At 36.8% G+C, this 15144-nt stretch overlaps 1 protein-coding gene across 2 annotated transcripts in view; it reads right to left on the minus strand.

Annotated features, from left to right (window-relative positions):
- Positions 1-4873: 4873 nt before the first annotated feature.
- ss (spineless) overlaps positions 4874-15144 on the minus strand; it is a 151439-nt gene continuing 141168 nt past the window's right edge. The window contains exons 4-9 of one of the 2 annotated variants that reach the window (XM_034980129.2): positions 12742-12951; positions 11930-12117; positions 10174-10280; positions 9109-9250; positions 7360-8086; positions 4874-5307 (exon numbers count right to left, since the gene is read on the minus strand). In XM_034980129.2, the coding sequence (XP_034836020.2) occupies positions 5305-5307; positions 7360-8086; positions 9109-9250; positions 10174-10280; positions 11930-12117; positions 12742-12951 (1377 nt within the window). In that variant the 3' untranslated portion in view covers positions 4874-5304. Of the gene's footprint in view, positions 5308-5910; positions 8087-9108; positions 9251-10173; positions 10281-11929; positions 12118-12741; positions 12952-15144 lie in introns of those variants that run through there. The other variant, XM_069505908.1, reaches the window with a different exon arrangement.

Genomic DNA, 15144 nt, shown 5'->3' on the forward strand with positions numbered 1-15144 from the left:
GTACGTAAGTATTTGTATGACGGCCACTTCGAAGAATTACGGATACGAACCGAATACGGATGAGTGCACAAACCGATGGGCCCCTATCGCACTCATGACTTATGTGACCCTATTACGCAGCCTACGCTGTTCGTCCGTCCGTCTGTCAGCAGGCTGTACGTCGTGAACCGTAATAGATAGAGAATTGAAATTTTAGAGTAGGTATTTCTATTGGCGTTATAACAATAAATAATTAAAATTTCAAAATGGCCGCCATGGAAATTAAAAAACTTAAAGCGCAGCGTTGGAAGACCCCCCCTCCCCCCACTTGGACGTGTGGAAGTAGCTACAAGAACTAAAGAACTATTTTATCTTCCAACGCTGCGTCTTCCGAGGTCGCCATTCCAATTCTTCAAGCACTGAGGAATTTGGACAAGAATGACATTTCGAAGCTTCCTGAACGCTGCCCAGCTGAGTTGAATTCGACGGCTGACCTTTTTCTCAAAATTGGACCTACCCACAGATTACAGAAGTAAAGACCTACCCAACTGGATTGTGTATCCTAGGTGTACATAGTCATCTACAATTTCGACTGGCAACACGCACTGCATTATTAGGTAAGGGGTAATCTATATATATAAAATTCAAAGTCCTGACTGACTGACTGACTGACTGACTGACTGACTGACATAGATATGAAATGAAATGAAATGAAAATCTTTTTTATTCGTATAAACTTTTACAAGTGCTTACGAATAGTCGGATGCATCTACCACTGGTTCGGAATGCCTTTCCTGCCGAGAAGAACCAGCAAGAAACTCGGCGGTTGCTCTTTTCAAATATTTGATATAGGTACAAGATTATGCCATGTATAAAATAGTATTTGCAGTCTTGTACGTTGCTGGAACGAGCTGCAGGTCAAATATCAGGTCAGATATCAACGCACAGCCTAAACCGCTGGTCCTAAAGACATGAAATTTGGAGGGTCTATTCTTTGTACAGAGTAGGTATCCACTAAGAAAGGATTTATCGAAATTCCACCCCTAAGTGCGTTAAATGGGGGATGGAAGTTTGTATGAAAGTTTGTAATTGACTTGAAATTTGGAAAGTAGGTTTTTTCTTGAGGTTAGGTGTCAGCTAAGAAACGACTAAGAGAAATCCCCCCCCATCCCCCCCTCCCCCCCTCCCCCCTAAAGGAGTGAAATGGGGGTTGGAAGGTTATATGTGTTATTCGGTGCTGTTCAGAGTGCGTGTCCTGATGTTATAATGTTTGTTTCTGAAAAAAAATGCCATTTGTTTCCTGTAGGCCACGCGGGCGAAGCCGCGGGCAGAAGCTAGTTCTTTATACAATAGGACTTTTTTCCGGCGATAGACTGTACATGAATAATAGAGATATATAATTATAGTTTTTGTGTAGGTAATAGTGGTATGGAATTAGTTGCTTGCCACATTCCTATAGAATTAGTTGGATTTCAGGCAAAAACGTGTGAAAAATAGCCTCATTATAAGGTATAGACTAGGCAATGGGCCATTATTATTAGTATGTAGGTACTTGGTGCTTATGTTATGTAGAGACAAAGTCCCACAAAGCCTAGATCACTACTCGTATTATAAATGCGAAAGTGTGTTTGTTTGTTGGTTTATTGGTTTGTTAGTTTGTTAGTTTGTTGGTTTGTTGGTATGTCCTTCAATCACGACGCAACGGAGCAACAGATCGACGTGATATTTTGCATGGGAATAGTTTAAGTGGAGAGTGGCATAGGTCATTTTTTATCCCGGAAAATTAAAGGGTTCCTCGGGATTTTTAAAAACCTAAATCAATCATGCTAACGAAAAAACTGGCCACTGTTTTGGGTGAAATCTGTTAGAAATTATTTTATAATTGAAATTAGGCTGGTAGTTATCTCCGCAAACTTATCTTGTACGATCTGACAGACTAGTAAGTAAATAGTTTTAATGATATCTACTCTTACTTTTAGATAGTAAAAGTGATAAACACGTTTTTAATTTGCGTAGATAATAATTAATTTCACGTCGAATTTACATTTTAAACGGGATTTTAATTTTTAAGGCCCAACGGACACCTTTTCGGTAATTTTGATTCGTTGCGCATTTAAATGGATATTTATGACCTGTAACGAGATAACGATAACGAGGGACTACAGGTAATTCTAATTTTCTAATTGCTTGCTAAAGTTCAAAGTCGCTCAGCGGGCTATGGGGTATCTCTCTGAGGGACAAAATTCGTAACGAGGAAATCCGTAGAAGAACCAGATTGACCGACATAGCCCAACGAATTAGCCAGCTGAAGTGGCAGTGGGCAGGCCACGTCTGCCGCAGAACCGATGGCCGATGGGGCAGACGTGTTCTGGAGTGGAGACCGCGTATCAGCAAGCGCAGTGTGGGACGACCTCCAACCCGCTGGACTGACGACCTTAAGAAGATAGCGGGAAGTGGGTGGATGAGGAAGGCGGAGGATCGTGTGTGGTGGCGTGCTCTTGGGAAGGCCTATGTCCAGCAGTGGACGCAAACAGGCTGATTGATTGATTGATTGCTAAAGTTAACATCTATGTGACAAAAGTTTAGGTAGCTTAGGTATAACGCGGAAAATTTAACTCCTCACGCGCCATTTTAACTTCATGTGTCAAACATGTCAAAATTACGAGTTTAGAACCGTACTTTTGTCATGACATATTTTGTTCCATAGAGTTAAAATGGCGCGTGAGAAGTCATTTTGTACGGGCTATAAGTAGGTTATAACATAGGTATAAGTACGTCCATCGTATTTGGGATAATATACAGAAATTCCCAGTAGGTAGGTATATTGGGAGCAAGTTGGCTGTGACAGCGGACAGACACACGAGTGATCCTATAATAAGAGATCCATATTTTCATTCGGACAACCCTAAAAATATAGGTAAGACATACAAATTCTACAAAATACCAAAAAAATATTTTATAAAAAAGGTATCATGAACGGGCCTTCATAAAAGGCTTTAGAGTTCTTGTCATTACAGCAGCGATAATCAGAAGCAGATAATAGTCAACGCTACCAGCTATTGTTAGTGCCCATAACTATCTCGAAAGTGTAGGCAGCTTTGAAAAATGTGCCTTTCAAGCTATGCCGTTATCGCAGTTCTTAAGCTGCATAAGAGATGGCGTTGTTACAAATAGTGGAATAGGTACCTACGCATTTTTCATTATACCCTGCCTGAAAATAGGTGTATTAAACTAACTCTGGCTTCGAACCTTGTGCACAAATGATTTAATACAGCCATTTTAAACTCTGAAGCCTAAGTTCCTCTTAGTGCTAACAGACTATGGAGTGGAATAATCTGGTAACTTATAGCAAACAATTGGGGCCGATTCTCTTGTACGCAATCTCTAAACTAAACTAAATTAACAGGTCTAAATCTAGTGGTATCCTTTTCCGCAAGCGACATTATGAAAGGGATAGCATTCGATTTAGACGTGCCATTTTAGTTTAGTTTAGAGATTGTGTACAACGGAATTAGCCACAATGTGTATTCGTAGACGTGCGACTGACAAACGCAAGCTATATCAGCGTAGGTTTAAAGAAAACACGAGAATATCAGTGGCATGAAAAAATTTATTTGATTTTCTTTTAATTACATAATTAATCTATACTAAAATAAATACAGAGACTTTCTCGTTTATTTTCATCTTAACTATATTTTCAATTAAATAATTATGAATATTGATCAATAATATAATATTATGTAATTAAAGCATCTAACCTAATTATTTATTTACAATTCAAATTGTTTTATTCGTGAAAGTCAAATATTATAAAAATTGTGATTTTTTTATATTATAATGTAAAAAGTTTTGTCGTTTTTAATGTATTCATTTTATAATCGAACGAAACTAAATTAGAGTCCATATAGATGTAAAGGCAATTGCCTACCATTCTATTTTTGCATTTGTTTTGAAAAGGGCAACAAAATGGACTTGAGTGTTAACCAATGCATTTTGAAAAATAAAATTTTTATTAAAAAAATTAAAAAATTTAAATTATTTTATTTTATTTTGACATTTTTTTTGGTTAACTTCATTTTGTTGAATCGTATAGCAAGAAATATATTGATGAACAACAGTGGATAATTAAATTCTGTAATCAAGAGTAATGGACATAAAATATAAGACTCGTAATCAAGAATGTCTAGCCTGGACGCCTCCGTCGACCGACTGTATGAAGTATGTCTTTAGGCTGTGGTTTTTATTTTATTTTTATTTTATTTGTCACAAAACCGCCCACAGCCGCCGCCGCCGCACTCTCTTAAATTACATAAGTAGTATTATGTTTTTGAATTCTATACGTCTCGTCCGTCACAACATACATTCAAAACAAATGGTTTTAGGCTTTAAAGTCAAATTCGTTCATAAATAACAAATACATTGAAACTCGTAGTGGAAGATAAATTCGATTAATGACTCGATAATTTTCATAAAAACTAACTTCGGTTAACCCGTATGTATGGACAATACAATTTTTCTTAATGAATATACAATGTAAAGACGAAATTGCGAAGAGCACTTCCTTTGATTAGGTCTTATCTGCTTTATAAATAGAAAAAAATAATAATATTATACAATCATATGAAAATAACATAATAATAAAATATATTGATAAACAAACTGATCTTTTGTTAAAAAGAAATAATTAGTATAACATTTTGTTTAATTACTTAGTAAAATAAATACTTTTACTTTTTCTAATAAAAATACACTTATGAAATTATTTGTTTTTCATTAGTAATTAAGTACAACCACAAAGTATTGAAAATATTTGAAATATGTATTTAAAAAAACATTACATATTATAGTATATTATTATAACTTAGAAATATTAGAAAAAATAAGATAAAAATTAAACTATACGTTTTTTTAAACTGTTTGTTGAACGACAGTTAGAATACTTATTCGCATTAATATTAATATAATCAGAAGTTCGTAAAGACTTTTTAAATACTGATTAGATTTTTGCGGAACGGAGTTTTAGCGGAATTTGATATTTAGGTGTAATATACTTAAATAATTTTGTTTTTTTTTAACAATTTATGCATACATCTTGTAATAATGGTTTGAAGAATTTGTGAAAATTGCACAGTAGGTACTTTGTTTCTGCTCTATGGTACTAGATATGAAATTCTTTATTAACCCTCGACGGAAACAGAGGGGTGTTATAATTATAATAAGTTTATGTATAAAGTGCTCTTCGGAATGATACAAAATCTAGAACTAAGTCTTATCTAATGACGTCGGAAGATTTGTTCGACGGTTTGTTGCCCTGCCAACGACGAGTCACTGTAGCATAACGAATGAATGGTTAGATCCTTGGTAGAACTTAGATACAATGAAAAATCTAGATTTCTAGATATCTAGTGTGAAAGGCACGCGAAGTGTATGTACAAGAAAGGTGCTAGCTTGCTTCACGTTGGCATGGCAGTGTATATTTTTGTCCCCATAAATGTAAAAAATGTACCTTAATAATTAATTAGCTATTATAATATATTATGATATAAATAAATTGAAATATTTAATAACATTTATTTGGACGGTGTTTAATTTTGAAAATAAATACCTAGGTAAATATTTATTTTGTTCTCAATTTTCGCTGTCCTTAAATGAAATATCATACAATGTGTTCTAAAACAATGAATACTTCATTGTGTTTTTGTGAATGTTATGAAAAAAGCTAAAGATATATTATTCGTTGTTATGTGACACGTTGAATAATATTTAATTTAACTTCGTTCGTAACATTCACTATCATTGTAAAAAAATGGAATTAAGTATATTTAAAAATGTTGTAAAATTGGTTTAACAAAAATATTTTTGACGATAATTACATTATCAAATAAAATGAATAATTTTGAATATATTATTAAAAATGAAATATTAGAGTTTTACAATTTAGGGGGGCATAAATACGTTTCTGTGATGTTTTATACTATGCATGCTATTACAATATTGATATGTTTTATCTTTACACTAAAGATTTATAAAAAACTCAGCAAAACGAAGAAACGCAAAATCTAAAAAAATGCTTGTTTGTTTTCAAAGAAATATGCTGCAATATTTTTAGACAACAATTATTAAAAATGTTTTTTTAAAGATTAATATTCTTTATTGTACACCAAAAAGAAAAGACACAAAAAAGAAACATGTAAAAGAAGAACATACAAATTAGCGGCCTTGTCACTGTGAAGCGATCTCTACCAGGCAACTAGGTTGAAGAGGATTTAAAGGCTAGTGAAACTGGGTTTAAGTTATATTTAGAATATAAAATTTTTGTTTACTTGGTTATAAAATTTAAAAAATCATTTCAACTATTAATAATAAGGATAATCAGATTTAAGAACGATTGGTTTCCGCACACTTCATTTTGCTGATTTTATTTAATTTTAATCATTATAAAAAAGCTAAAAATCACGAACCAGACATTTAAAAATGAAGCAAAAGCTCATAAAACGATAAAAATAAATATTTACACTGTCACATCGATATGTCTTGTATCGTGTCACTAAATTATTAACTAAAAATACAATAATAAGCTAAAAAATTTAACTAATATTACTAAAACCGTAACTTTGGATAATAATTAATTATTATTCTCGGTTGAAAAATGTACACGTAATTATATACAAAACTGGTAATCGAAATTTATTTATGATAAATTTTAACCATCTTTATGGAAAATTTTAGAGGATATTATTAAAAAAAATTTAACATCGTTTTTTTTTTTAATTTGAAGTTATTTTAAAATCTCAATGGACAAGACCTTATCGAAATAAAACTTTCTTGAGCTTGGGTGAATTTGAGATGTTTAAAAACTTCAAGGTCGCGTTATCGGAATGCTAATTTTATTAACTTTAAAAAATCCTTAACGCAACTTTAAGGTTAAATTTTTAATGGAAGTGTTAAATATACCTTAAGTTTTCACTTCTGTCGGCAGTCCCCACTGAGTACCAATTTTTCTTATAAAGGCTAAGATTTTCCATAAACAAGTTGAAAAAAAAATCTTTTAAATGTGAAATCATTGAGCGAGGCATCGTTGCAAGACCATATTCGAGAAACAAAACTTCAAAAAAGAACCTGCATCAAAAAGGTGCAGAAGATTTCCAAAATATGTGCGACACAAGGAACGACTCAGCTTGAATTCTTATTTTAAAAAGTTAATACTAAAAAAAGAACAAATTCGGATTGGAAGGGCGATTCTTTGGTGGAAGGTTAAAATTTTGCGCCCATAAAAAAATGTCCTGATAAAAATACAGGGAATATTGCACAAAATACTAAGAACTACACTCATTGAGTTGCTTCAGCGGTGTGGTAATGGGAAGGGTGGTATCGCCAAACCTGGGGTGGGGAGTACTCCACGGGGACTTCTTGAGCTGTTCCACCGGCTCCCCACATGAGCACCGTCTGTCTTGGCATCTCTGAAGCTTGAGTCTGCTGCATCCTTTCCTGTTCCGTTGACCCACTGGAACCTCCTGGGCTGGGACCGGGGACTACACTAGGTGACCTCCTCTCTCCTGTGACTGGGCTCATATACCTCCCACTACTGTCAACATAGGTATATTCCCGTGACGGAGGTCTGTGATACGTAGGTGGTACTTCGTAACCAGGAGGTGGCGCTGGCTCAAGGAACCCATTAGGCGCATAAGGAGTATAATGGTAAGATAAAGGTTTGTATTGGTGGAAGAGGTTGTCCGCTGCAAGGAATCTATCATCTAAAGGTGGCGGAGCGTAATGCAAGGCTGGCGCAGGAGGATATTCTCCATAAGGTGCTGTATAGGCTCCGTTTAAATTTGTATATGCTGCAGCGACCGCGTCAGCTGCTAGATAGTCTACAGGGGGAGGTGCTGGAGTAGGAGGGACTCGTCTTTTGTTCCGACAAGTGGACAAAAAGTCCCTCAACTGTGTTTTGTATCGCCTCGCCGCTCGAGGAGGGGTAGAGACGTTAGACTCGCAGCCTGATAGCTGTTCCGTTTCAGAGAAGTACAAGCTAGTGAGGCCGGTATCTAGATAGCTGACTTTGAAATCCATCGTCCGCTTTCCTAGGAGATCTCGGCCTTCCTCTTCCCTGAAAATAAAACGGCTATTATTACTAAAAATCTTAAATAGAAGTTTACACACCCTTGATGCTGTAAGATTTTAGGATTCGTAAGACTTATCCTATGCAATGATAGCCAAGTGATTAAGACGTCAGCCTTCTATTCGGGAGGTCAAGAGTTCGAGCTCGGGCACGCACCCACTAACTTTTCGAATTTATGTGCGTTTTAAGGAAAACTGCATAAGGAAACCTTTATTGTTGAGAGCTATTCATAATGTTCTCAAAGGTAGGTATATAAAGTCTGCCAATTCACCCTTTACCAGCAGCGTGGCCTAAATACCCAAACCCTTCTCATTCCGAGAAAAGACCCGTACTCAGTAGTGGCCTGGTGATGGGTTGATCACGATGATGAAGCTTTTCAATTTAAATGCTAAACCTATAAGATAAAAATTGGCAAGATATGGTTTGTTTGCTTACACTTCTTTTAGTTTTACTGGATCTTTCTGACAGGCGCTTAGACACCATTGGTTTTTGGTGCGATAGTCATTGTAATCATCTCAATTCTCAACCCATCATTGACCTATTTTAAGCACGAGTCACCTTTTAGAATGAGAACAGTTTACCATGCTGCTCAAGTGCAGATAGGCTGACACTACATACCTTTAAGAACATTATGGAGACTTTTCAGGGATACAGATATCCTCACGGTATGATATTGCTTAAAACGCACATAACTCTGAATCTTTAGAGATTTAGAGCGAACCTCGGACCCCCAGAAAAGGAAGTCAGAGTTATAAACTACTAAGTAAAGTAAAGTAAAAGTAAAATATGCTTTATTGTACACCAAAACAAAAACAATAGACATATAACAAATACAGCATGTACAATAGGCGGCCTTATCGCTAAAATAGCGATCTCTTCCAGGCAACCTTAGGGTAGAGGATATTATAAAAATTAAAGAAAGCTAAGCTAGGATACTTGCAGTTAAAAAATCTCCCGTGAATTTATTTAGGCATGTGATATAATTATTTCATGTTTAGGTAATTACTTACATCAACGGCCTATGCGTGCTGATAACGAAATCCGGCTTGGAGTTCTTGTAGACGAGTCGCGAAGAAGTTTGCAGCCACTGCCACTGTCCGTCCTTCGACTGAAATCGGTACGCGATCATACCGGATGCACCGGTTTTTAGTACTGGAATAAAAAATAGTTTTAAGTTAGTTCACTTTGACACCGTATTTTTTAAAATAAGAACTAGTTTTGTCGTCGTCGTCATCAATTGATTGACATCCTCTGCTGCATATAGCCAGCCCTTCTGTCACCAGATGAGGCTATTAATCGCGGTGAAATGTCTCGTAAAAAATTTTTAGCATTAAGACTCCATGGCCCCAGGGTCTCCACGGCAAACGGCACAAAAATGTAACTCTCTATAAGAGAGGCATACTTGCGCCGCTTGCCGTTTTCAGCTGTTTCTGCTGCGGCTCCCGGTCTTGATGCTGTCTCCCTGATATGACACGGGGCCAATGTGTCAACGCAAGTTGCGTCCCACATTAGCGCCCGTCCCCGTTCCCAGGGACTTTCAAACCACTTCAAACGCCATAATGTTGCAATGCCGCCATCCAACCACTCTTTGCGAATCGTTTGATGTCATCTGTCCACCTGTGGAGGGTCTACCAATGCCTTTCGCAGTGAGGTCACCATTCCAGTATTAAGGACTGGATTACGCGTACAGAATCAAGATGATCATAATAATACTACATTGGTGTAAAATAAGTCTTTAGCAAGGGATAAATCTATCGAGTTGGTAGTTAAGTACTTAATAATGATGACAATTTTTGTTTTTTTATCTGACCGTTAATATGAGTTACTCCAGCATTTACTTAAGCTTATGCTATTTACTAGCATGAAAATTTTAAGTTGAAGTCAAAGAAAAAAGAGCAACCGCCAAATCATATAAAACGGCTTTTTTATTTATTTTTATGATTTTGAATTATCGTTCAAAATGTCGAAAAAATACGACTATAGGAACCCTCGTTACGCGAGTCTGACTCACACTTGGCCGGTTTTTTTTTGGTTAAAAACCCTATTTTATAGTAGCCATACCTTGTAATACTTACATTCTTGGTGAGCGCTGGCTACGTACGCCAGGTCATCATAGTGCACCAGGTCATAGCCTCCCATGTTGGCAAGCTCAGCATCCGTGTACCCTAGCAGCATTTTACCCCTGAAAAATAAATGTTCTTATTTGGTAGGAACAGTAAATTAACCAACCTCACGCAGTAAGTGGGAGGTTCCAGGCTTGATTTCCGGCAGTGGCAATTTAGGAGAAATTAAATTCTAAATTAAACAATTATAATAAGAATATCTATTTTGTTTGGTATGGGTTTATTAAAGTGCCATATGGCATAACCCTTCCGAATTCTATCTTATACTGTATATTACTTACTAAAGGTGAGATTGCAATTAACAGGTAACTTCTACTTAAAAAAACATTAAGGCATTCTAGGATATATTGAAATATGTCCTGATATTAAAGAAGACGAAGTTAGAGTGTTTTACCATTGCAATTATTTTACTAGATATGGTCTTAAAAGGAAAAGGTTACTGACTGACTGACAGACTGATCTATCAACGCACAGCTCAAACTACTGGACGGATCGGGCTGACATTTGGCATGCAGATAGCTATTATGACGTAGACATCCGCTAAGAAAGGATTTTTGAAAATTCAACTCCTAAAGGGGTGAAATAGGGGTTTGAAATTTGTGTAGTCGAAGTAAACGCGAGCATAAGCTAGTTTTTGTTGTAACAGCTCGTCTAGTAAGCACCGGTCATAATATAAATCCGAGAATTATAGATTTTTATCGTTTAACAGCCTTCAAAATATTCCCGTGTCGGTGTGTTTATCCCTTCTAGACCAACCATCGGCCGATAACTATCAATAAATCCATTTGTCACGCCGTATGCTCAGCAATTATACATTTTGTATGGAACGAACGTTTTTTAATAAATTCCTTCGCATCCGCATTGTTCTCGAGGATACTTGGGAATTTCAGGTTGATTTGTTTTTATTTATTTTTATTGTAATTTATAATTAAATCAGATTTAATCAGAAGCGGTGATAGTCTAGTGGTTAAGACGTCGGCTTCCTTCGAGAATTCCGAGGTTCGATCCCGACACGTACCTACCTCAACTTTTCGGAGCTATGTGCGAGCAATTAAAACATCATCATCATGATCAACCCATCACCGGATCACTACAGAGCACGGGTCTCCTCTCAGAGTGAGAAGGGTTTTGGCCATAGTCTATCACGCATGCCCATGTGCGGACTGGTAGACTTCACACACCTTTGAGAACATTATGGAGAACTCTCAGGCATGCAGGTTTCCTCACGATATTTTCCTTCACCGTTAAAGCGAGTGATATTTAATTTCTTAAAACGCACATAACTCCGAAAAGTTAGAGGTGCGTGCCCGGGACCAAACCCCCGACCTCCGACTAGAAGGCGGACGTCCTAACCACTAGGCTATCACAGCTTTTACTAGCAAATTAAATAAGTAAGTATAACTTGCTTTAACGGTGAAGGAAAAATTATTGTGAGGAAACCTGCATGCCTAGAGTACTCCATGATAATCTCAAAGGTGTGTGAAGTCTGCCAATTCACACATTCATTATATATCTTTATGGATATTTTATTAATTGATTGATGCACTTCCGGCATCAGTTTTCCCCTTCACTTTTAATATCAGGTACCTTTAATTCAAGAGAGAATAGGTACCTTCTAGGCAAGCGCGCTCCATCTTAGGCTGCATCATCACTTGCCACCAGGTCTGATTGCAGCCAAGTGCGAGTCTATACATAAAAAATGGCTAACCTTTGGTCCATAGAGACTAGTGACAAGTCCAGCTTGTGTTTGCTCTTGAACATGACCTCCTTCTGTGGTATCTCCAGCAGGCTGGGGGGTCCGAAGGGCGCACATATCGCGAACAACGCCAACGGGGGCTCCTCGGTCTTCTTGTTTTGTCCGTGTAGGACTTTGATGCGGCCTCTTATGTCTAGCCTCTGGAAACAAAATAGATTGGATTAATAACAAACAATGAGACCCTATTCGGGGGATCCGAGATTTAGTCACAGGAACAGATCTCTAACATTTCGGAATGATATGCGTTTTAAAGGCATTCCGAACCAGTGGTAGATGCATCCGACTATTCGAAAGTACTTGTAAAAGTTTATTTGAATAAAAAAGATTTTTATTTTTTCATTTTTTTAAAGAATCGTCTTGTGCTTTAACGCTAAAGGGAAACGTCGTGAGGAAATTTGCATACCTGAGAGTTTTCCATAATGTTTTCAAATATGTGTGAAGTTTGCTAATCTACACAAATGGCCATCGTGGTGGACTATGACCTAAACCCTTCTCATTCTTAGAGGAGCCCCGGGGCTCAGTAACGGTAAAATTATAGCTACAGTATGACGATCGCAATCAGCTCTGATTAGCTGATACTATCACGCTATTGGCTAAAATTCAATTGGAGCAAAAGTACCATAAATTCAGCCAATCATAGCAATTCAGATTGATGCAGTTTTTTTGTAATCGATCAGCATTTCTCAGCAGTCAGATGGGTTGATGATGTTTCTTTATTCACCGCAGAGCATGTTGTTAAGTAGGTACAATGTAAATCAACTAACCAGAAATCCAGATGTATTGTCCAATAAACATCTAAATCTGACTGTGAAACTTCGTTCTAGCAGATGTGCTCTTTCTTGTCTTAATACGTCTTGGAGGGTATGGCTGTTGGCTTCTGGTGGAAGGAAGGAGTTCCATAGCAACTGCCTCTGAAGTTCTTCTCTGTCTTCTGAGTGGACTAGCTCGTAGACTGATTGGTGGACTATGTCTGACTGGAATAGAACAGAATAGATTTTTAATCAAATAAACTTATACAAGTGCTTTTGAATCATCAAAAGTATTTACAAAATTATTGTATTTTTTGTTCTTTTACATATATTTTATTAAAAGAAAAGTGTGTCAACTTTTAAATTATCACTAGATGTCCCCGATTTCATCCGCGTGGATTTAAATTTTAAAAATCCCATGAGAGCGACTCTCATGGGATTATTAAAAGTTAAATCCACGCGTTAAATCAAAGCGTGGGACACGCTTTGATTTTTCAGGATAAAAGTATGTAGTCTATGTCCATCTCCAGGATGCAAACTATCTCGTACAAAGCACATGATGATCTCAACTTCGTCCACCTGGATTTTAGTGTTTTATAAACCCCGCGCGGGACCCCTTTAATATTTCGAAATAAAAAAAGTATCATAGCCCATAATCCTTTCCCGGGATACAAGCTAAGCAGCTAAGTCGTGGGCGTCTAGCTTTAAATATTTTAACTAATTATGTTACCAAAAAACTACAACTTTTCTCAATCAATTATGATTTCCAAAAAATAATCTAATAATCCCCAATCAAAGCAATCAATCAATCAAATCAGAGCAACAAGATGATTAGATAACTATACAAAAGGATAACTATTCATCAATATAAAAAAGCAAGTCACAACTGAACCGTAAATCAATAAACCATCGATGACCCTAAAAATCGATTCGAGCCCGATCATTAAAGAATCATCTGTTACGAAGATGGACGTGTTAATTCTGGCCTCTACACAAGCTATTATAAACCTAAAGTCAAACCTAAAAGGTAGATTTTGCGATGCAGGATTAAAAATATGAATTTTAACACGTCGTATAACAAAGACTCGTGTAAATACTGTGGATAATGTGCCGACAATAAGCATTGCAAGTAGAAAACTAATTGATAATCAATGGGGTTGCACAAGGCACAACACTAGCCCCCAACTTTTACGAATGACATGTTAATGAATCATGTAGGAAAACTTGCCCTAAGTTTTATGTTTATGTTTATGTTTATAAAAATGGGGTACTGTCGGTTGAATGTGGGTTCGAACATATTGCGATGGCATTAAATGTCAGAGGATGATTTGTTCGGTAATTGCTTTTTGTTCCTGGTTCGGTTTTGGGGGTTATACCTAGTTGTTGCTATGGCAAACCATAATGTTTTGTTGATATGCTTATTGTTTTGGCAAGTTTTTTCTTGGGTTTGTTTTTTGTGATTATTTAGGTAGGTACAGGTATAGTACGCGGCAAGTCGAGATGGCAGTTTTTTTAAATTTTTTTTTTATTCATTATAGGCAAACGCTTGACCGCAATCACACCTGAGTGATGATGCGGCCTAAGATGGGACGCGTTTACCTAGAAGATGCCTATTCACTCTTGTTTCTTTGTTCGGGGTTGTTGTTGTTCGGGGTGGGAACACACCGCACACCCGCACAGCCCCCGCGCTTACCATACGGTAAGCACGGGCGACGTGCGGGTATGCGGGGCGTCCCCCCACTACATACTCCGATTGCCATCTCGACTTGTCGCGTACTGCGTCGGTTTGCGTGGAAGTTACAATTTTCTCTAATATAAAAAATTTTGCGACCCGCAATTCATTTTTGCTTATAAGTCCCGCAAATTGCTAATACGCGTGACCGCCATTTTAGTGACGTCAGCACTAGACTAAAGTTTCGAGCTGATGGTATATTTTTATTTCGGCTGACGTCAAAATGACGTCACTTCGATGTTAACGAGACATGGTTCCAGCGCATAGCGCTCGGTGCGCCTTAACCAACAGGGACTGTTCTCTTGGTAATCTAAGCTTAGAGTCAAAAGCAAAATTAATATCTACTTTACTCTCTTTTTGGTTGTCCATTTTTTGCCTGTTTTAAATAAAATTAGTAAACGTTCCCTCTTCTATTTCTGCAACTTGAATCATCTTTATTGAACTAATGTTCAAGGTTATTTAGTTAGGTCGTTTGAAGCTGCTATTTGCTACATCTAGGTACCTACACACATAATTTAAGTAACACTTCGCCCGTACCTATCTCGGCAGATAACTTATGTCAATACCATACATATCATACATGTTAATTATGCTTTTATTTGTATTTATTTCTTTGCCTTTCTATTACCTTTATATAAAACGGCAAGTTTTTAAGATTTTTAATTACACGCCATACTCTTACAAAT

This window comes from Maniola hyperantus, chromosome 21 (assembly GCF_902806685.2).
Source record: "Maniola hyperantus chromosome 21, iAphHyp1.2, whole genome shotgun sequence".
In the NCBI taxonomy this organism is placed as follows: Eukaryota; Metazoa; Arthropoda; class Insecta; order Lepidoptera; family Nymphalidae; genus Maniola; species Maniola hyperantus.